This window comes from Impatiens glandulifera, chromosome 2 (assembly GCF_907164915.1).
Source record: "Impatiens glandulifera chromosome 2, dImpGla2.1, whole genome shotgun sequence".
In the NCBI taxonomy this organism is placed as follows: Eukaryota; Viridiplantae; Streptophyta; class Magnoliopsida; order Ericales; family Balsaminaceae; genus Impatiens; species Impatiens glandulifera.
In genome coordinates this window covers 60,148,081-60,170,921 of record NC_061863.1, presented here as the reverse complement: position 1 = coordinate 60,170,921, position 22,841 = coordinate 60,148,081, and the positions used below count along the sequence as shown (strand labels likewise).

Genomic DNA, 22,841 nt, shown 5'->3' with positions numbered 1-22,841 from the left:
ATTACTTACAAATTAAAATAAAATGTGGGACATATCATAATTAGTACATTTGAATTGTAGATATAATAATTAAGTAGCAGCAGTGACAACACTCATTATGTTTTTTTTATTCTAGCTATTGTTTTACCTTGCAAAATTTACAGAATAAAAACAAACAAATTGTTATTTATTTGATTTTTTTAATGTAATTTTGTATTAATATTGAATGATGAAATTGAACTTATAATAGATGAATTGCAAGAACAACAATCACTATTAATATTATTTTTAAATTTTGTATTAATAAATAATATTTCTTCCCCATAATTATTAGTTAGTCTCCACACCTAAGCAGCTATAATGATCTTCTACTTTTGTGAAAGGTCAAAAGATGAAGTAACAACCATGACATTGATTTTAATGGCCACTTGACATGCTTCAATTCTACTCCATAATCAACATTCATTCATGCATGCATAATTCATAATTCCTAGTTCTTTTTCACCCTAAAAGTTCTATAAATTGTTGAACCAACATCAATCAAAATCCACAAATATCCCTTAAAAGCTTATAATATAGAACTTGTTTATCATTAAGCTATGGCCATATTGTTCATCTTATTCTTATCATTCATGATCAATTCTCATGGAAATGCCCTGAGTTTGAATCACTACGATAAAACATGCCCGGACGTGGAAACCATTGTTGCAAATGCGGTTAAGAGTGCAGCAAAGAAGGACAATAATGTCCCTGCGGCTTTGCTAAGGATGCATTTCCACGATTGCTTCATACGGGTACTCACTCGAGGACATTTGCTCATTCCCAAATTAGTTAATGTTTTCCTTTTCCCCTTTGGTTGATTTTTTTTGTTAATTTGAATTTCGTTTCTTGTTACATTTGAAAATTTAACAAAAGGGTTGCGACGGTTCTGTATTACTAAACTCCGTGGGAAAGAACAAGGCAGAAAAGGATGGTCCGCCCAATGGGTCACTACATGCGTTTTATGTTATAGATAATGCCAAGAAACAAATTGAAGCATGTTGTCCCGGTGTTGTTTCTTGCGCTGACATCCTCGCCTTTGCTGCTAGAGATGCGGTTGTGCTTGTGAGTAATATATTTTTTTTTAAACAAAAGAATTTGTAACGAAATAATCTTTACCTAAATCTTAATTCATAGTCCGGAGGACCAACATGGAATGTACCAAAAGGGAGGAAAGATGGAAGGACATCAAAGGCAAGTGAGACCTCACTATTGCCATCTCCAACATTGAACATCTCCCAACTTCAAAAGAGCTTCTCTCAAAGAGGGCTTTCTTTGGATGATCTAGTAGCTCTCTCAGGTAGTAAATATGGATTATTTGAATTCAATACAATTTAAATTATCAAATTACCTTTAATTATAAGCCATGATATCTTTAATATTTTTTTTGAAAGGTGGGCACACACTAGGATTCTCCCATTGTTCCTCATTTAAAAACAGGATTTTTAATTTCAACTCCACCAATGGCATAGACCCTTCAATGCATCCATCTTTAGCCGGTAGTTTAAGAAACATTTGCCCAGCTAAGAACAATGGAAGAAACGCAGGGGCATACATGGACCCTTCATCGACGACATTCGATAACAACTATTACAAGTTGATCCTACAGAGGAAAGCCCTTTTCTCGTCCGATCAATCTCTGCTTGGTTTTCCAAAGACAAGGAATTTGGTCAATAAGTTTGCCAACTCTAAGGAAGCTTTCATAGAGGCTTTTGTGAGATCCATGATCAAGATGAGCAGCATCAATGGAGGACAGGAGATTAGAAAGGATTGCAGAGTTATCAACTAATTAATATTGTAACCTTCTATGAATCTGCATCTGCTCAAATGAGCTTCATTATTAAATTGGCAAACTATATATATATATTGTTTCTCAATATGATATATATATATATATATATATATATATATATATATATATATATATATATATATATATATATATATATATATATATATATATATATATATATATATATATATATATATATATATATATATATAAACTATCTTAAATTGCAAAATTTATTGTTATAAAAATAAAATTGGAATAGTGTAATAAAACTTAAGAATCAACATAATTTAGTAAATCAAAATTAAGAATTATAAATAATGGTTAGAGAAAACCCGTTAAAACATATTACTGAGATCAGTGAGGTAGTGATTAACACCCCCAGCTACCTAACCTAACATAAAATACTTCGTCAAATTATTACTTTATATTTAAATAATGTATTAAACTTATTATATTAATTAATTAATGATTTTTAAACTTTAGAATTTGTCTAACTCACGAAATTAATTAATATAAAATTATAAATAACAAAATAATAATACTTATCTTAATACTCTTCGGAACGAACATATATATCAAACATAATTAAACATATAAACCAAAATTTATTTTAAATTTAATTTTTTTAATAAAAAATATAAATTAAGTGAAATTTCTTAAAAATATTTTTTATTATAATAATTTAAATAAATAATATATATAAAGAATAAAAAGAAGATATAAAATATGAGATTAATAAAATATAATTTATTATCATAAAAAACAAATTTAATATAATTTTATTATAAATAAATTTATAATTTTATTATATGATTTTTAATATTTTGTTATAAAAAAATAGTATTTTTTTATAATTAATATATATAAACCAAAACTTATTTAAAATTTAAATTTTATAATAAAAAATATAAATTAAGTGAAATTCTTAAAAATTAATTTTTATTATAATAATTTAAATAAACAATATATATAAAGAATAAAAAAATATAAAATAAGAGATTAATAATATATATTTTATTAAAAAATTTAAAATTATTATGTTATTTTTATTAAATAAATATTTTATGAATAAGTATTTATTATGAAGAAAATTTTGTTATATAGATAAAATAAAAAATTATAATTATAATTACTTTTTATTATATTAAATAATTTTTTTAAAGATATAATATTTAAAATTAAATTTTATTTTTAAATAAAAAATTGATCTATATATTTAAAAATAATTAATATATTTTTATATAAAATATTATTATAAAAAATAAATTTAAAATAATTTTATCATAAACAAAATATAAAATTTTATAGATTTTTTTTTAAATTTAAATAAATAATATATATGAAGAATAAGTAAAAGATATAAAATATGTCATTAATAATATATATTTTATTAATAAATTTAAGATTATTATGCTATGAATAAGTATTATTTTTTAATTAATATATAAAAACAAATTTTATAATAAAATTATATATAGAGTAAAATTCTAAAATCTGTTGTTTTTATTTAGAAAAATATTATATAAAACTTTTATTTTTTAAAATAATTTTTTTATTAATTAATATACATTTTAAAAATAAAATAATTTTTTATTATATTTTAAAATTTAAATCTAAATTTAAAAAAAATAGAAATTAAAAATAAAATTTTGATATTTTCAACTTTAATATTTAAAACTTAAAAGTATAAATAATTTAAAATTTCTTAAAGTATAAATAATTTAAATTTTTTATTTTTGTAATTTATATTGTATTTGATTAAATAAACATTTTATAGATATAATATTTAAAATTTAAATTACAATTTTTAATATTTAAATTTATTTTAAAATAGAAAAATTGATTATTTTTTTATTAAAAAATCAATATTTTTAATATAAAAGATTATTATAATAAAAAGACTTAATTTAATTTTATTATAAATAAATTTAATTTTTTATTTTATGTTTTTTAATATTTTGTTATAAAATATTATTGTTTTTTTTATAATCAATATTTATTATAATTGATTATGAATATGAAGTTTTAATAATAAGTATATTTTTTATATGTTTTCAAATATTTTGTTATAAAAAATTAGTCTTGTTTTATAATTTATATATATATATATATATATATAATAAAAAGAAGATATAAAATAAGATATTAATAATATATAATTTATTATCATAAAAACAAATTTAATATAATTTTATTATATGATTTTTAATATTTTGTTATAAAAAAATAATATATTTTTTATAATCAATATATATAAACCAAAATTTATTTTAAATTTTATAATAAAAATTATAAATTAAGTGAAATTCTTAAAAATTAATTTTTATTATAATAATTTAAATAAATAATATATATAAAGAATAAAAAAATATGAGATTATTAATATATATTTTATTAATAAATTTAAAATTATTATGTTATTTTTATTAAATAAATATTTTTTGAATAAGTATTTATTATGAAGAAATAGTTAAAATAAAAAATTATAATTATAATTTTTTTTTAAAAATATAATATTTAAAATTAAAATTTATTTTTAAATAAAAAATTAATCTATAATAATATTTTTTATATAAAATATTATTATAAAATAAAAATTAATATAATTTTATTATAATAAAATTTAAAATTTTATGGTATATTTTTTATAATTTAAATAATTTATATATATGAAGAATAAGTAAAAGATATAAATTATGAGATTAATAATATATACTTTATCAATAAATTTAAGATTATTAAGCAATTCTTATTAAATAAGTATTAATTTTTAATTAATATATAAAAACAAAATTTATAATAAAATTATATATTGAATGAAATTCTCAAAATCTGTTGTTTTTATTTATAAAAATATTATATAAAGTATATTAGTTCTATCAACACCCGATTATTAGGAATTTATCAGATTAAAAAATTATAATTATAATTATTTTTATTATATTAAATAAATTATTTAAAGATATAATATTTAAAATTTAATTTAATTTTTAAATAAAAAATTGATCTATATATTTAAAAATAATTAATATTTTTTTATATAAAATATTATTATAAAAAATATATTTAATATAATTTTATCATAAATAAAATATAAAATTGTATACAATTTTTTTAAAAAAATTTAAATAAATAATATATATGAAGAATAAGTAAAGATATAATATACGCCATTAATCATATATATTTTATTAATAAATTTAACATATATATTTTATTAATAAATTTAACATTATTATTATGCTATTTTTATTGAATAAGTATTATTTTTTAATTAATATATAAAAACAAATTTTATAATAAAATTATGTATTGAGTGAAATTCTAAAATCTGTTGTTTTTATTTAGAAAAATATTATAGAAAGACTGACTACTTTTATTTATAATTTATATTTAGTTATATTTAGGATAGCGAGTATTTTTATTTTTTTAAAATAATTTTTTATTTTTTTTATTAATTAATATACATTTTAAAAATAAAATAATTTTTTATTATATTTTAAATTTTAAATTTAAATTTTAAAATAATAGAAATTAAAAATTTCAACTTTAATATTTAAAACTTAAAAAAGTATAAATAATTTTAAATTTTTTAAAGTATAAATAATTTAAAATTTTTATTTTTGTAATTTATATTGTATTTGATTAAATAAACATTTTATAGATATAATATTTAAAATTTAAATTACAATTTTTAATATTTAAATTTGTTTTTAAATAGAAAAATTGATTATTTTTTTATTAAAAAATCATTATTTTTAATATAAAAGATTATTATAAAAAAACAGACTTGATTTAATTTTATTATAAATAAATTTAATTTTTTATTTTATGTTTTTTAATATTTTGTTATAAAATATTAGTGTTTTTTTTATAATTAATATGTATTAGAGTTTTTAATAATAAGTATATTTTTTTATAAAAAAATTAGTATTGTTTTATAATTTATATATATATATATATATATATATATATATATATATATATATATATATATATATATATATATATATATATAATAAAAAGAAGATATAAAATAAGAGATTAATAATATATAATTTATTATCATAAAAACAAATTTAATATAATTTTATTATAAATATATATTTTTATTATATGATTTTAATATTTTGTTATAAAAAATTAATATATTTTTTATAATTAATATATATAAACCAAAATTTATTTTAAATTTTATAATAAAAATTATAAATTAAGTGAAATTCTTAAAAATTAAATTTTATTATAAAAATTTAAATAAATAATATATATATATAAAGAATAAAAAATATGAGATTATTAATAAATTTAAAATTATTATGTTATTTTTATTAAATAAATATTTTATGAATAAGTATTTATTATGAAGAAATAGTTAAAATAAAAAATTATAATTATAATTTTTTTAAAAGATATAATATTTAAAATTAAAATTTATTTTTAAATAAAAAATTAATTTATAATTATATTTTTTATATAAAATATTATTATAAAAAACAAATTTAATATAATTTTATTATAATATAATTTTAATATTATAATAAAATATTAAAATTTAAAATTTAATATAATTAATATATATGAAGAATAAGTAAAAGATATAAATTATGAGATTAATAATATATATTTTATTAATAAATTTAAGATTATTAAGATATTTTTATTAAATAAATATTATTTTTTAATTAATATATAAAAACAAAATTTATAATAAAATTATATATTGAATGAAATTCTCAAAATCTGTTGTTTAAAATATTATATAATCAAGTTTATTTTTCTTTTTCATTCCAAACTTTTCATTCTAAACCTCATTCCAAACTTTTCATTCCAAACCCTAATTTCAAATTTCATTAGTTAGCCTAATTTCATTAGTTAGTTTTTCTCTCTTGAAGATTAGTTTTTCTCTCTTAGTTAGTTTTTCTCTCTTGAAGATTAGTTTTTCTCTCTTCTTGAAGATGGATGCAGCTATTGTTTTCGTTGTTCCGCGTTCAGAAGAGTCGCAGCTGTTCCATGGACCACCTGAAACTCATCGTGGTGGTGCTAGTAATGCTGTTAGTAATCCACCGAGAGCTGTTTGGGATAAGCCTTCTTCTAATGGCGGCGTTATTCATGAGGTTGGGCATGAGGTTGGGCCAGTACTTATGGATTCCCAATCCTGGCCTTCTCTTTTGGAGTCTACTAAGATTTCTTCCAAATCTGTCTCATCTAATGTGTTAGATGATGGATCTCACACTACCATGCAGGTTATATTTCTTTTCTTATCTAGGTTTGAATTCATTAATTGTCTCTGTTATTTTAATTATATATTTATATATTTGTATTTTGTTCTAGGTAAGTTCAAGCCATACTGTTACTACTGCTAATAAAGATGGTGGCTTCGTTGCACCATCATCACAGTTCCTACAGACAATGCCATCCAATTCTGCAGAGCCGCCTCAGCCTGTTGCTGTTGTCGAAAGAGGGCCAACAGAGCCTCAACCTACTGCTGTTGTCGAAAGAGCACGAAGAGGAGGAAGAGGTCGAGGGCCACAATCTTACGGTGGTCAGCCACATAATCACCCACATCATCATCAGAGCTTCCATAATAATAACAATGGGGTTAGACGAGATCATAACCGGGGTGGTAGGAGTAATGGAAATGGTAATTGGCATAATTATCATGCTAACCGAAGTTTTAACAATAGAGATGCAACTGCAAATTTTCAGGCTCGGGGTTTTGTTCCAATGGAACACTATCCTAATCATCCTTTTATTCAACAGAATCTCCCATTTTATGGTTATAGACCTTATATGAGTAAGTTACTCACTTTTTTTTTAGTTTTCTTTTAGAAAAAAATTCTAAATATTTTTTATTGCAGGGTTCATGTATCCTCCTCCTCCTCCAATTCTTCCAATTCCTATGCCACAACAACATAACTCGCCTCCTCCTCCTCCTCTTCTTAGCGAAGAAGAGTTTGCTAAACTGAACACTAGAATTGTTAGGCAGATAAATTACTATTTTTCGTAAGTTCTTGATTACCAATTCTTAACATTCAAATTCAATATATATTCTTTTGTTTTTTTTACATTTGATTTTATTTTACAGCGATTCAAATATAGAAACAGACATATTTTTACGGAAACAGATGGATCGTGACGGTTGGGTTCCTATTAAAACAATTGCGGAATTTAAAATGGTAAATAATTTTACTTGTTTTGATCTTGTAATAAATTCTAATTTCGTTTTTTCTTTAATAATTTACAGATTAAGGAGATGACCCACGTAATAAATAATGATATTGCTGTTGTCTTAAATGCTATGAAATCATCGGAATTTATGGAAGTGTTGGTTAGTTAAATAATTTTATAGTGTTGTTGGTTGTTTTAAATTTTCGATAATATATGTATTGAATTTTTTTTTCATTTTTCTTATTAGGGGAATAAAATTCGAAGGCGTGAAGACTTTCAAAAATGGCCAATTATCGAGTAGAGAAGATTTTTAGAGAAGATGTAAAACGTAAAACAAGTATCTAACAATGTGAATTATTTTTAGAAAAAAAATAAAAACCAAAAAACCAAAAAAAAACAAAAAACCAAAAACCAAAAAAAACAAAAAAAAGAACTAAAAAAGAAAAAAAAAAAGTTACAGTTTTTTTTTTATTAAGTTTTATAAATGTAGTTACTAATATAATTAATAAATGACTTTAATGGGGGTCACATTGGTGGCCCCCTTTGTACAGAATTTTTATGTGTGTTTTTTTCAGTTATTTATTTTATCTTTAATAATGGTTAGGTTATAGAGAAAAATTGTTTAAATTTTATCCAAATATGTCTGAAACATAAAGAACTGAAACAACAGGATGATTTTTGTTGCTAGATTGATTTAATTAGATATTGCTTACCTGATCTTAGGTTTCTTTGTTCTTTACAATTGTTTGATGTAAGGTTATTTCCATATGTCTGTAGTAACTATGAAATCTTAGCCAGTTTTCTTTTTCAAATAAACTTATACCTTGTCAGCTTGGTCATTTGAATTAAACCTTTTTTTTTATTCGGTTAGGCTTAAACTTGTTGTAGAATGGGTTGTTGGAAAGAAAAGGAGTTCATTCGACTGAAGAAATAAAATAATCATATAAATCTCTTTTCAATAAAATTTCTCATTGAAGGGAGGATATTGCTATTCTGGATGTTATTGTTCTTGCAAGTCTATGTTTACTAGGTGTTCATGGATTATTCTCAAAATTGTGGTAGATAGTCATGATTTTTCAAGTCTCTTGTCCGTTCTTTGTCCGTTCTTTAATTTCAACTCATCATTCGAAGTGTAAACCGACTCACAAATGCTGTTGCAAATCTCGCAGAAGTTGGTAATCTTAGTCATGGTTGGATTTGTAACCTCAATGAGGAACTAGGAACTTGATTTTATTGTAGGACTATGTTGGTTGATTCACTTTTGAATGAAATATAATTGTTGTTAAAAAAAAAGTTTTTCTAAGAACAATTATTTGGTTTAAGTATAAATTACTTAATTTGTTAACTTTCAAATAAAACCTTAAGAGCTACCAATTTTCTCATCCCTCAATAAGAAGAAATTACCATCTATCTCTCTAGGAGAAGGAATATGATAATAGTTGCAAAAAAATCTTGTCATAATAGAGATGAAAAAAATACATAATAATGTGTGAAAATAATGGCATAGAAGAAGATTAAAAGAAAATATGAAAATAAGAACAACTGTATTCATATGTCATGCCTGCCTGTAATAACTTTGCTTCATATGTGCAAACACTATCATCTACACAAACAAACAACAAACATTTTAAGTTGAATCGAAGGAGCATTCCTAACATCGCTTTTTGTAACGCAATCTGCAAGTTGAAACAAGAACATTCAATTCACTTGCCATGGATTCAATTCCAACTCTGTCTATATCGTTCAACTGAGCAACCAGTAGCAAAAACGTCGCCACCACTTGAAGGGGCCGGGCCTGTTGTCAAATACCATTTCACCATACATTGAACAAGAAATTTACCTTGTTTGAACATTCTCCCGAATTTCTCTTCCGAAACATTATGGAAATAAGATCGACTCCTTTTCTCAAAAACACAGAAACAATGTTGAATTCAGGTAAATTGATGATGAATATTCTTCATTATTGATCTGATCTCAGACATGTTCCGTCAACCCTCAAATTATTATAAAGATGGTCCACGAACAATACACACAACACAAATGAAGCTAAGTATAAATGCAATTAACAATCAAACACAACTTACTAATATCATAGGTCAAGAAGTGTTACATCAAATGGAACAAGAAAATATAAAAATAAATAAGTAGATATCTTTTACTATGTAATCAAATATATAATCTTATTTTTGTGTTGTTATAATACACTTTTAATTAAATCTCAAAACATGCATCAATAGATCAACTCAACTTATTTATTTTCTAGATATCCACTGTCTAGGGTCTGTTTGGAATAGAAAGAAAGTAAGACAAAGTTTCTGAAATTTTAGTAGATCTAAAATTCTTGTTCCTCTCCTAACTTCTTGATCAATTTCCTCTAGTTTAGTCTTAGTGGAACTTCGGGAAAATTACAATATTGTACTTTAATATCTTGACGATAAATGTGGAAAGAATTAAGATTTAAATGAATTGATTTGGATATTAAGCTTTTAAGTGTTACAAGAAGAATGGACAATTCAGTTTTCAGAAATCAAGTGAGTAGACCTTGATAATAATTTCAAATGTATCCAATTTGAAAAACAATTTGCATCTCTCTATTATCAATCCATTTATATTAATTTATAGAATAACTATACAAAAGTAGTATACTAGTTCATTATAGAATCAAATCTTCTTACCATATTAAGACATCAACACAAATTTGGCATGCTTAGTCACTATGGAGTTCTGAATATATCAAATGAAAAACGAGACAATAACCGATGAAACCTGGAAAACGATGAACTAATGGACCCGAAAGAACTCCACAAAATATCTAACCGCAAGAAATGATGAATACCTGAAAATGATAAAACAGATTCAAAATAAACATTGATGTTAAATGAGATTTGAAGTAAGAATACAAATTGGAAATTGCAAAAACTCTTCTGAAATAGTTTTAGACTCTCTAATTGATTAATCTGGATAAAGAATATTTGCATTTAATGATTAACTTCCCAATCATCCAAAAGCATGATCAAGGACATTTAAATACATCTTAGAAGAATTGTCAACAATTGGAAATTGGCTGAATTTTCTTGTAATGGCCTCAAAAACATAACATCAATGTTTTAGTACATCTGTGTGAAAAAAACCAATTTACTTGAAGCAGACAGTTTCTAAATTTTGCACTGTCAATGTCCCATTTGTTGAAATTTGACTCTAAGAACTCATCAATAACGATGGGTTTTCAACCGATCGCGGGAACTTTTGGGAGTGTTTATCAAGTAGTAATACCGATTGGTTCATCATCTGCCAATCGGTAAAGCTTAAGTTAATAACTATAAAATTATCAAAAACAAACCCTAGAGCTTTCCCTGCTTCCGATTTCATTTTCTTCTTTGCGCCCTGCCAAGCAGCCGATCGCCGCCCTGCCTGCTTGCGCGCCGTCCCTTTCCCTCGCCGCCGTTCGTCCAAAGATTCCGATCGGTAAGATCTTCTTCTTCGTTTAGTATTAATTTGCTGAAATCCAAGATTCCGATCGATTTCCAAGATTCTCCTTTTTCTGCCGCAGATCCGAAACCCTTGCTGCTGCCGCAGATCAAATATCAAAATATGCACCATAAAAGATTATAAATAATATATGCATATGATTTAAATTAAAACTAGAATGGTGTTGGTCAATTCATAATATAGTAAGTAATCAAAATATGGATAAACAAGATTATTGTTTGATTTAACTGCAAATCACAATTAGAATTAACTAGTAACTAAGCTGAAAAATTCAAATATTACACATTAAACCAACAAAATAAGCTGGAATCAAACCAGACCATAGGATTAATGGAAAACTTTAGTTCCCCTCTCAAATGAATTGGCTACATGTCACTGTTTGTCCATATAACATATAATGAGTTCATAAAATCTCTTATTTTCCGACTATTTTTCTCTTCTTTCCGCAGCCGGAGGAGCGAAAGATCAAGGAGCTGTTGAAGACGTCTTCTTTCTCGCGCGACCTGAATTCTTCTTCTTCAATTTGGTACCGGAGTTTTTTCTTCGAATTCAGGTATTTAAACTGAAATTCTTAGGTCATAGTTAAAAATGCTAATAAATGATTGAGTGCTTTGATATTTAGATTATGTATACCCTGCAACCGATCTTAGATTGTATTTAGGGTTTAATGATGTTAGATTGATTGATATTTAGGGTTTAATGATGTTAGATTGATTGATATTTGATAGTATGCAAACACTGTATATTTGATATTGATTGTTGATATGAATTTAAGTTTTGATATTGATTTAGGTTATGATATAGATTTAGGTTTGATATTGATTAATGTTATGATATGAGTTTGAATATGTTTTTTCAATAGATATAATGGATATCCCTGATAAAAAATGGATGATGCATACGGAAAAAGGTCGACATTTTCCGGAATACATTCAAGGAGTCGATTCTTTTCTTAGTTTTGTTGTGAGTTCTGGCCGAATTACCGACATTGCATGTCGATGCGTTAAATGTCGTAATAGAGTATATTTGGACAAACAAGGTGTGAGAAAACATTTGATTTTGTATGGAATATGGAAAGGCTATACATTTTGGAATTGTCATGGGGAAAAACGACGACGCAATGATAATATTGTTGTACAAATTGATAGTAGTACTAAACCATGTTTGGTTGAGGGTACAAAGAGGTACTATACTATTTGTATAGTATAAACTATACCAATAGTGTTTTAATATGGTGTTTTTTACATTTTTACTATTGGTATTAATTTATACCCCTATATAATTTATACTTCATATTTGGTATAAAATAGTAACTGGTCCCTTAGGTACAACACTATTCTTATATATATCATTTAATTTTTAATTTCTCATTATACTCTTTATTAATATTATATAATTATTATTATATTATATATTAAATATATTTTATTAAATTTTAATATTTTATTATATATAATCATTTTTAATATAAATATTTTTAAAATTGTTCAATATTTTAATTAAAAAATATTGATTTATTTTTACAAAAATAATTTTATTAATTATTATTTTCTATATTTACTTATATTATAAATAATATTTTTATTTATATTTATTTTATTACAATTATTAATTATATTTAAATTAAATAAACATAATTTATGTTTATATTATAATTAATTTTTTTAATTTTAATTAAAATTATATTAATTATTAAATAATAACGATACAATACCTTATAATAATAAACAATATTATTTATAATATAAATAAATATAAATAATAATATTAATAATAATTATTATTTTAAATTATTTATACAAGTTATACTACATTTTTATAATATATACCAAACACAAAATTATAAACCATATACAACTTATACCATTTCTTATAATTCATACCAAACAACAATAACATATACAACTTATACTACCCTATATTATTTATACCTCGTTACAATTTATACCCCTATACAACTTATACCCTATATAAATTGTACCCCTTACCAAACGCTACCCTAATGTACAAACTGAAGAAGATTTCATTTTGGTGACTAAGAACAAAAAGGATAAATCTGTTGATCCGCACGTACTGAAAAAAGTGGCAAGTATAAAATATGTTTACTTTACATTTTATCTATGACGTTAACATATTTTGTTGTAGGATGAACTAAGACATATGCGAGCTGAATGTCCTAACATTTCTAATGTTGATTTAGTTGAAGGAGTTTTTAGCTCTCAAGACAAGGGAAAAATTATTGGGATGGGACCAGTTTTAGTTTCCCAAATTCGAGAGCCAGCACAGTCCAAAAAACAACTCCTTCGAGACAATGTGATAATGCAAAGAAGACTCAATGATATGGAAGAGAAGATGAGTGCCGAAAGGGCTGAAAGAGCTGAGTGGGTCGAGAAGATGTTTGCATCAATGAAAGAGACAATGGAAGAGAGAATTAGGGAGTGGAGAGCCGAGATGATGCATCTTATGTCACAGTTTATGTCTGGCGATGCAATCAATCCTACAATGTTTGCACAATTAACTAATATTGCCGATCAATCATCGGACCAATGGTCATCCACGACAGTTCCACCCGTGCAGTCCCAACAAAAAGATGACAATAATTCTGGAAAAGACGCGGATTAAATAAGAACTTTTGTGATTTATAATTAGAATTTAAATGTTGATGCAGTACTTTGATTATTATATATATAATTTTTTAGAATATTTGTTATGATTTTAGTTCAATTTCATTTAAGATTTTGTTTATGGTTTAATTTTGGTTCTATTTTAAGTTTTTTAAGATTAGTTAAATATATATTTTTAATTAAATAGGTCTTATCTAATAGGTGTTTTCTTAGTTAGCCTATAATAATTAGTTAAATTAACTGGCAATTACCAACCGATTAGATTACAACCAATCGTATTACCTTATACCGATTGGTAATTAGAGTAGTACGGTTCGGTATAGACATTTTTTTATTAGAATTTTGACCAAATTATAATACATTTGAATCCTCCAATTATATATATATAACAATATCACTAAATCAATTTCCCGTTTCAGTTTCTCAAATCTTAAACAAGACACTTGATTATTTCAATTCAAATTAAGCAATTCAAATCCATCATTCTTAAATCATGTAATGAATGATCCATTGAAACCAAATCTCTAAGCCCAATGTAAATGTTCCATTCAACTTCAACTTTAACTTTAACTTTGAAGTGAGAATCTAACAGTAGTATCATTTATTTTTTTTAATAACTATTTTTATCATTTAAATTACTTTATTAGGTTAATAATTTTAAAATATTTGCTAGATAAAAATAAATAAATATATATATATATATATATATATATATATATATATATATATATATATATATATATATATATATATATATATATATATATGACAAATTTGAGACTCACTAAGAAAAAATAGCTTGTATATAAATATTTTTAAAATAATAAAATTATTGTAAATAAATTTTTAATAATATAATATATATATATATATACCAAATATGCACTTTAATAGTTATTAATTAAATAATTTTAGAATTATTTTAATATTTTAATCATCAATTGATTTACACATAAATGAGAAATATAAACTCTACTTTCACTCAAATATCAAAATGTTTTTATTTTATTTATAAAAAGAAAATTTTAAATAAAAAAAATTTAAATAACTTATATTTTTTATTGAACAATATATTCTTTCCAAAAGAACTCTTTTACAACTTAATGAATTAAATTTATAATCACTGATTATATAAGATGTACCTTTTCAAAAAAAAAAAAAAAAAACGGTTATATCCTGCCAACTCGGTAATGAAGAACCGTTGAATCCATTTAATAGAAAAACTCATCAGACGGATCCAATTTGAATAGACGCAAGTGAAAGGGTTCGGACACATGTTTAAACGAGTAACTGAAAAAACCGTCGTATCCGACCGTTGACTATTTAAAAACAAAGTTGGTTTCATTTTTCTTCGTCCCCGGTCGGTCATCTCTTCTTCAATATTTGCAGGCAGGTATAAGAAGAATATATAATGGCCAACTCCGGTAGCAACTCTCCTTCCCGTAACCCCGAGTCCCCTCCTCGTTCCGGGTCCGACGAGAACGTGACTCCGGCGATGGCGGTGAGCAATAATAATCCTACTCCGTCAAGGGAAGGAGGAGGAGGAGGAGCAGTTGGATCTTATACTCTGCAAAGAAATGTTCCTGGTATGGAGACGAACCTAAGAAAGAGGGCTAGGGAAGGGGGAGACCCGGGAGCGGGTCCGTCAACCCTGCCACCGCAACTGAGGCCGGCTCCTCCAGTACTCTCTGTCGACGTCGCCCCGGAAGTCCCGGTGTTGGCGACAGAAGACGGGGAAGCGGTGGAGTTAGTTTGCGCGGTATGCGTAATAAGATTTGAGAGTGATAAGAGTCTGGCTAGGCATATGAGGATGCATCCGGAGAGGCCGTGGCGGGCAATGTTCCCACCACCGAGGGATGAATTTGCTGATGTTAGAGAACTGTTGAACGATCCCGAAGAAGAAGAAGAAGAAGAAGAAGAGGAGGCCGAGAGGAAGCCGAATCTCCCCGATTTGAACAAGAGTCCATAATTATTGTTATTGATATTGGAGATCAGAGGAGAGGAAGGAAGACTACTGATGGACCTTAATTTACCAGTTTTTAATATTTATGTATGGATGATGATTAACCTTATTTGTTGGTGATTGATTGGTTATGTCACTTTTTATCAAAGGAATTGATAACATACATAACAAATTAATTCAATCTAAAATTTTCATAATTTTATCAGTTTGTTTGTGTGATTCATTCATATTTCTTCTTACTCATTATAACAACAGTGCAACTTCTCTTTTGTATTAAGTAAGGCATTTCATTCTTTTTAAAACTACATAATAAAATTGTTTAAAGGAAATAATTAATTTTTTTTTTTTGCCCTTTCGACGTCAGGTATTTTATTTTTCTTTTCCTAACTCGAATTTGAATTGATGTTGCGTTTTATTCAATCCGAACCATCTTGTTTAACCGAATCGATTTTTTCGTCTCAAATCGTCGATGGACTGATTGTGTTGGATCATTCTTGAGTCCATGTTCGTCCCCTTCTTAGCAGCAAAGAATTAAAACGAAATAATTTGATCGGTTGTTATTTTCATTTTCCAATAAAAAATTAATTGATTTTGTCTTTCATATGAAGGACCATTCTTTTATGAGTTTCTAACATTTCAGTTATATAGTTGTCCATTTTCATTTGGCGCGATATTTTTCGGTGTTCAAAATCAGGTTCGGCCCATTTATAAAATAAAGAAAATATTATTAGTTTTTTAAGCAGTTTAAAATTATTATTTGATAATGAGTTTTAATCTTACCAAAATTTATATTTTTATTTGTCAAAATTTACGTGGTTTTAGGCTGGGCAGCCCAAAAGTCAGGGACAAAAATTCTTCCGAAACTGTTTTATTGATTTGTTCGACGAAGTCATCGTTCAAGAACTCAAATGAGTTCGTTTTTGAAAAATTATTAACAAATACATAATTGTTAGATTGTTTATAATGAGAATTTTATTTTTTATATAATTTAATATTTAATGATAATTATTTTTTTTATAAAAATAAAAATAATATAATTTTAATGCTGGTGTAAATATGTGTATATTTTCTCTCTATTTTACTGAATCTATTTTCTTATATTTTTAACCGTCTAATATTTCTCAATTCAATTAACAAAATAATATAGATTTTGGGTTTTTGTATTTTTTTATTATTTTTTTATGTTTGTTTTACTATCCGTTGTTGTATGTGGATGTTTACTTTAAATTGTCAATTAAAAAATAGAGGGAAAATGTCTATATTATTATAAACTTTAAGTAAAATAAGGTAATATAATTTGTCTATATTATTATAAACTTTAAGTAGAATAAGATAATTGTAATATGTATCTCTTCTATACTTTTTAGTTTTTATTATTTTACTATATTTTTTTACCTATAGTATATCAATTTAATTGAATATTTATTAAAACATGTAATATTAATTATTGATATTAAATTGTAATACAAATGATCAATTTTCACAACTTTTGATTAACCTTTAGAAGGGCTTTAGGCTAGTTATTTTAATGCTAGACAAACTAGATGGACTATTTTTCTAAAGTCTGAACATTATTTAAAAAATAATACCCATTAAAATAACTGGTTTAGCTTTAGTTTAGTTTAATCTAAAGGGATTAAGGTTGCATTTTGATTTGAATAGTAGTCGACTAAAGAACCTGGACAATTTTGGCTTTGCTGCATTGGTTGGTGGTTCTGTTGTATCCACGTGAATACTCCTCCCATCTGGGGAAGATTCTGATGTTGTATGCAGCTCAGACATTGTTTTTCCTTCAACTGTTGCTGCTATTTCTTCCAAAGTTTCTACAACTTCCTTCATTGAGGGTCTTTCCTTTGGTTTTTCATTCAGACATCTTTGGATCATTTTACCTGCCTTTACAGCTCCCACAAGCGAATACTGCCCCTCAATCTGGACATCCAAAATGGATCTTATCCTTTCGCTGTCAAGATAGGGCATTGCCCAATCAACCAAGTATTGTTGTTCTGGCTGCCGATTATTATCAAAGACACGCGATCCTGTAAATATCTCCAGAAGCAATACACCAAAACAGTATACATCGCTCTTTGTAGTTAGATGACCTGCATCATGTGGTAAAGGTGTGATGATTACTTAGTCTTAGACTTTTGCTAAAATCAAATTTATTGCATACATATATACATACCTGTTAACATGTATTCTGGAGCTGCATAGCCGATAGTACCCACCACTCTTGTTGAGACATGGGTGGAGTAATCGGATGGCCCATCTTTTGCCAAGCCAAAGTCTGACAGTTTTGCATTGTAGTCCTGTAAGTAACAAAAGCACATAAAAATCATGAGCCAAATATCCATCCATAAACAATTACAAATGAAATTGTTGCACATCCAAGGCTTTTTAGCAAGACAAACAAATAATATGTTATATCAAATTAATCCAACAAAGTATCTAAAAGATAATAATGACTAGCTTGAGTATCACTATTTGAACCTTGTCAAGCAGTATATTAGATGATTTGACGTCCCTCACTATTATCGACGGTTTTGAAGTGTGCAAGAAAGCAAGGCCTTGGGCAGCACCTATAGCTATCTTGAGTCGGATATCCCAAGAAAGCCGTTTAGAAATAGAACCTTCTGCACAAATTAAGGGTAAATGAGATTTTAGCTAGTAAATTAAAGGAAGAGTTGTATAGTCTTTCTTTGTTCACAATCTTTACTTGTGAAAAGATGCTTGTCCAAACTCCCATTCTCCACAAATTCATATACCAGACAGTGTTGTCTCTTTTCCATACAGTAGCCAAACATTTTGACCAAGTTAGGATGACGAGATGATATCCTTCCCAAAACATTCACTTCCGCCTGTGGAAACAACACAAGTAGGTTTTAGAAGAACTAATGCATATGCAGAAAAAATAGCTAGTCACTTCTGTTGCATATGTTATTCATTAAGTTTTTTTCTTCTGCACCTCTATTTGAAACAAAGTCAATTTAGCTCACTAAGCTGGCATTAGAAGTTTTGAAGCAAAAAAATTAAAAATTCAATGGGTGGTTTGAGTCTGCACGCACGCTAAAGAACTTAGTTTACAAGTTGAGTGAGCTCAACAAACTTTGATCCTACTTCAGTTAAAACCAGGCAGGCACAAAATTTATTAAATGAATGACCTTCCACTCTTCATTGCCCTGCATGCCTCCAATATCAAGTTTCTTGATGGCTACAGAAATTCCTCTACCAGGCTTGCAAGGTTTAAGTGTCTTTTCATTGACCCAACCCCTATAGACATTCCCAAAACCTCCTTGACCCAAATAGTTATGAAAGTCTTGTGTAGCTCTCTTCATATCATTAAAACTGTATATTTTTAACTGCACTTCCACATGGCTTCTAGTAACGACAGGTCCACCAATATCCCCTGAAATTTTAGGCAAATGAAAGTGTGCGTCAACTGGTGGTTGGTTAATTCTCACTTACAGCAGAAAATAAGTAAGAACATTTATAATTAGTCATACATCAAAAAATATCAGCAAATGAAAAATCATACAACAAACACATGGTTCATTAATTTGATTATAAAAATTGAAAGGATTCCAAGTGTGAGTTAACCACAATAATTTGGAATAGAATGATTTTCTCAATACTATTAATTAGAAAAATATGTGTATTTGTCTGGCAGCAGATCAGTACAGAAAATGAGAACTTTTATCTTTACAATGACAGGACAATCCGTAAATTGTTAGAATACACAACCTATTAGTTCAAAAGTAATTTACAGTTTATTATGTAACTCATTCCAAAGCCACTGACAAAATTAATAGAGCTTAATTTTCTTATTTTGTTGGCATGTGTATAATTTAAATAAAGACTAAACAGGAGGGAGAGATTACCTTGTTTACTTAAGTTTTGCGGCAGGACAGGAACATAATTTACTTCTGTAAGTCGAGGATCATTTTCATCATTCCATGATCCAAATTCCGGTACCTTGAGCTTATCCAAGTTATTTAAAGAATCAAGTTCTGAATTAAGGCGGGAAACAATATCAGCCATAGAAGGTCTTTTTTTGAGATGGTTATGTAAGCACTGACTGGCAATTGTTGAAATCAATTTCAAGGAGGAAACAGGTATTTGGCCTCTCAAAGAAGGGTCAACAATATGGCCAAGAATTCCATCTTCAAAGCAACTTTGGGCCCATAAGGCTAGACTTCGTTGCTCGTCCTCAAATCTTATGTCTATAGCCGGTCTTCCACAAAGAACTTCCCACAGAACAACTCCAAAGGCATAAACGTCTGTTTTCATGGTCAGCTCCCCATTTAAGAAATACTTTGGGTCTAGATATCCAAATGTTCCTTTTACTGATGTGCTCACATGGGTGCATGAATGGCTAAACCTGAACTTTCTGCACAATCCAAAATCAGAAATCTTCGCCACCCAGTTCTCATCCAGCAAAATATTAGTGCTCTTCACGTCCCTATGTATGATGGCGGGTTCACTTTCATGAAGAAAACTCAAACCTCGAGCAGCATCAATGCAAAGTTTTAGCCTTCTATTCCAAGGCAGAGGTTCAAGTCTACCTTTACCATCATTATAGCTTTTATACAAATGATCAGCGAGGGACCCACGTGTCATGTTCTCATAAACAAGGATCATTTCTTTATGCTCATCACAATAACCAATCAAAGCAACAAGGTGATCATGTTGAAGCTTGGAAAATATCTCAATCTCTGTCCAGAACTCTTCTGCCCCTTGTTTGGAATTTGAACTCAATCGCTTTATAGCAACGGTTTTGGTGACACCTGCAACGTTTCCTTTGTAGACCTTACCAAACCCTCCTCTTCCTATAACTAATCTATCATCAAAGTTGTTAGTTGCGAATTTCAGTTCAGCAAGTGAAAAACGGCGACACAGTTCTTCAGGTGGGTATGGAATTGGAAAGACAATTTGGTTTTCAACCATTTCATCAGGTGGGTATGGAAAAGCAGTTTTGTCATCAACCTTTTCATCAGGTGGGTATGGAAAGACAGTTTTGTTATCAACCTTTTCATCAGGTGGGCATGTAAAGGCATTTTTGTTATCAACCTTTTCTTCATCAGGTGGGGAGGGAAAGACAGTTTTGTTATCAACCTTTTCATCAGGTGGGCATGGAAAGACAATTTTGTTATCAGCGTTTTCCATATAGATTTGAAAATAATAAACAATGATGTTCGGAATTACCAGTAGAAGAACAACTAATGTAAAAATATTGTTTCTACCACTGAAAGGTGATGCAAACCTTCGGGGTTTTGTAGATAAAGGAATCACTGGATTCACCCCAGCAAGATTCTTGTCATTATTGCTCAACTTAAATACTTCCAATCCTTTTAAGATGGTATCGACATGTTCTTCTTCTTCTAACTGAAGTTCAGGAATCATGTTTGAGTAAAAATCTATAAGCAGATCATGCTTACCCTCCATTCTATCTCCATCCATCATCATTATGTAATCCATATAAATTGCAACACCATGCCCTCCGGCCCACTTGATCAGATCCCCATCACTCTCAGCCATCTGATTATTTATAAACAAACTGAACTTTCTTTGTCCCATCTCCTTGATTTGGTAATCAAGCTCGCAGAAATGGAATCTAACCAAGTACCTGAACCCCAAATCAACAGGTAACTTCCATGATAGTTTGAAGCCACTCTTCATTGCCCAGGATGTCTGATATACTTTTGATGGTGCAATGAATGTGGGAATTTTCCGATAGATGATATTCGATGATGTTGCTAAAGGTGAAAGACTTGATGATCCAGATTCAACCAAATAGTTGGAGTCGCTAGACCATTCTCGAAACATCCCGGTATCTTGTGTAGACAAAAGGGAGATTCCACCAATATTCAACCTGTGTACAGTCTCTAGTGCAAAGCTATTACCAATTAGAAACCGGCGATTATGTCCAACAACGGATGCCCCTGAATCACCTTGTGGAGTATAGTAAAGGGTATTGGGCATGGAGACAACTTCAATTCCATTAACAAAAGCATACAGCTCGTCATCACAGGAACAAGTTCTAGATGGCGAGAATGTCAAGCGCAATGGTTTATTTTCTTCGACATGCAAGGAGAATTCTTTTACAATAGACTTTAACCCAAAAGCCTCAGCTGTCAAGGAAGGGCTGAAGTTGCTGAGGAGGGTGTAAGGACCGGCTTTAACTGTAAAGAAAGCGTTTGATCTAGTGAAACCCTTGTATGAAGTAGGATAGAAGTGCAAGCGTATGAACATTGGGCCTGAAATGCTGTGGAATGTGTAGGTGAAGTGTGAATAGGACACCCGAGCGGTCGAGTAGGGAGTGCCAACAGCAGATAGAGCATTCTCAACAGTTTTTAAGCTTTTAGATTTACCATTATCAAAGAATTTATTAGTAGTGGCATCTCCAATCCATTGGCGTCCATCTAAAGAAGTTGAATTGCCATAAGAGCCGCAATTAATAGCAATAATCTCTGTGGGGTGAAATGGAAGATGAGTTTCACCATGAACCATCCAAAGAAGGCAAACAAGAACAAGATAACAGTGGATGAAACAGAGGAAGGTAAAGGTGGTATTGGGTCTTGAAATGAGAAACATTTTTTCTTTTGTTTTCTTAAGCAAGATAAGAGTTCTTAAACGGAAAAGAGGGAACCAAAGCATGTACAGTCCTAAACCTCACCATCTTTACTGCAATGGTCGTTTCCGTTTCCTCTCCTAATGGCCTTCTCCCAAAATGATTGCAAAATCAACAAAAAGCTCTGGGCATTGAAGCTAAGAACAGTGGAATTTC

General features: G+C 27.5%; 4 protein-coding genes and 1 long non-coding RNA gene across 5 annotated transcripts; 3 read left to right on the top strand and 2 right to left on the bottom strand.

Annotated features, from left to right (window-relative positions):
• The first annotated feature begins 525 nt into the window (after positions 1-525).
• Positions 526-1,865, top strand: LOC124926835 (peroxidase 64-like). The gene is made up of 4 exons (XM_047467146.1): positions 526-773; positions 895-1,083; positions 1,156-1,318; positions 1,413-1,865. The coding sequence occupies exons 1-4, from the start codon at positions 579-581 to the stop codon at positions 1,805-1,807; spliced, it is 942 nt and encodes a 313-aa protein (XP_047323102.1). The 5' UTR covers positions 526-578; the 3' UTR covers positions 1,808-1,865.
• A 4,906-nt stretch (positions 1,866-6,771) lies between these two features.
• LOC124925105 (la-related protein 1C-like) lies at positions 6,772-8,285 on the top strand. Its single transcript, XM_047465077.1, has 6 exons — positions 6,772-7,059; positions 7,148-7,610; positions 7,675-7,819; positions 7,902-7,992; positions 8,061-8,144; positions 8,232-8,285. Exons 1-6 carry the CDS (start codon positions 6,772-6,774, stop codon positions 8,283-8,285), a joined length of 1,125 nt encoding a protein of 374 aa, XP_047321033.1.
• Positions 8,286-9,511: 1,226 nt separating this feature from the next.
• On the bottom strand, positions 9,512-10,061 carry LOC124927987. The gene is made up of 2 exons (XR_007098444.1): positions 9,825-10,061; positions 9,512-9,660 (listed from the first exon to the last, which is right to left on the bottom strand). It is a non-coding gene; the product is annotated as an uncharacterized LOC124927987 (long non-coding RNA).
• Positions 10,062-15,508: 5,447 nt separating this feature from the next.
• LOC124925104 lies at positions 15,509-16,066 on the top strand. Its single transcript, XM_047465076.1, has one exon. The coding sequence runs from the start codon at positions 15,509-15,511 to the stop codon at positions 16,064-16,066; it is 558 nt and encodes a 185-aa protein (XP_047321032.1).
• A 1,568-nt stretch (positions 16,067-17,634) lies between these two features.
• On the bottom strand, positions 17,635-22,810 carry LOC124925642 (receptor-like protein kinase FERONIA). Its single transcript, XM_047465705.1, has 6 exons — positions 19,936-22,810; positions 19,219-19,463; positions 18,774-18,915; positions 18,548-18,690; positions 18,243-18,366; positions 17,635-18,159 (listed from the first exon to the last, which is right to left on the bottom strand). Exons 1-6 carry the CDS (start codon positions 22,709-22,711, stop codon positions 17,678-17,680), a joined length of 3,912 nt encoding a protein of 1,303 aa, XP_047321661.1. The 5' UTR covers positions 22,712-22,810; the 3' UTR covers positions 17,635-17,677.
• Positions 22,811-22,841: the final 31 nt, after the last annotated feature.

Excerpts from the sequence above, each read along its gene's own strand:
- LOC124926835 (XM_047467146.1), top strand. The coding sequence starts at position 579 with ATGGCCATATTGTTCATCTTATTCTTATCATTCATGATCAATTCTCAT. Across the intron at positions 774-894 it reads TCCACGATTGCTTCATACGG|GGTTGCGACGGTTCTGTATT; the intron begins GTACTCACTCGA and ends ATTTAACAAAAG. Across the intron at positions 1,084-1,155 it reads CTAGAGATGCGGTTGTGCTT|TCCGGAGGACCAACATGGAA; the intron begins GTGAGTAATATA and ends CTTAATTCATAG.
- LOC124925105 (XM_047465077.1), top strand. The coding sequence starts at position 6,772 with ATGGATGCAGCTATTGTTTTCGTTGTTCCGCGTTCAGAAGAGTCGCAG. Across the intron at positions 7,060-7,147 it reads GATCTCACACTACCATGCAG|GTAAGTTCAAGCCATACTGT; the intron begins GTTATATTTCTT and ends ATTTTGTTCTAG. Across the intron at positions 7,611-7,674 it reads TGGTTATAGACCTTATATGA|GGTTCATGTATCCTCCTCCT; the intron begins GTAAGTTACTCA and ends TTTTTATTGCAG.
- LOC124925104 (XM_047465076.1), top strand. The coding sequence starts at position 15,509 with ATGGCCAACTCCGGTAGCAACTCTCCTTCCCGTAACCCCGAGTCCCCT.
- LOC124925642 (XM_047465705.1), bottom strand. The coding sequence starts at position 22,711 with ATGCTTTGGTTCCCTCTTTTCCGTTTAAGAACTCTTATCTTGCTTAAG. Across the intron at positions 18,916-19,218 it reads AGGGCAATGAAGAGTGGAAG|GCGGAAGTGAATGTTTTGGG; the intron begins GTCATTCATTTA and ends TTGTTTCCACAG. Across the intron at positions 18,160-18,242 it reads TCCAGAATACATGTTAACAG|GTCATCTAACTACAAAGAGC; the intron begins GTATGTATATAT and ends CACATGATGCAG.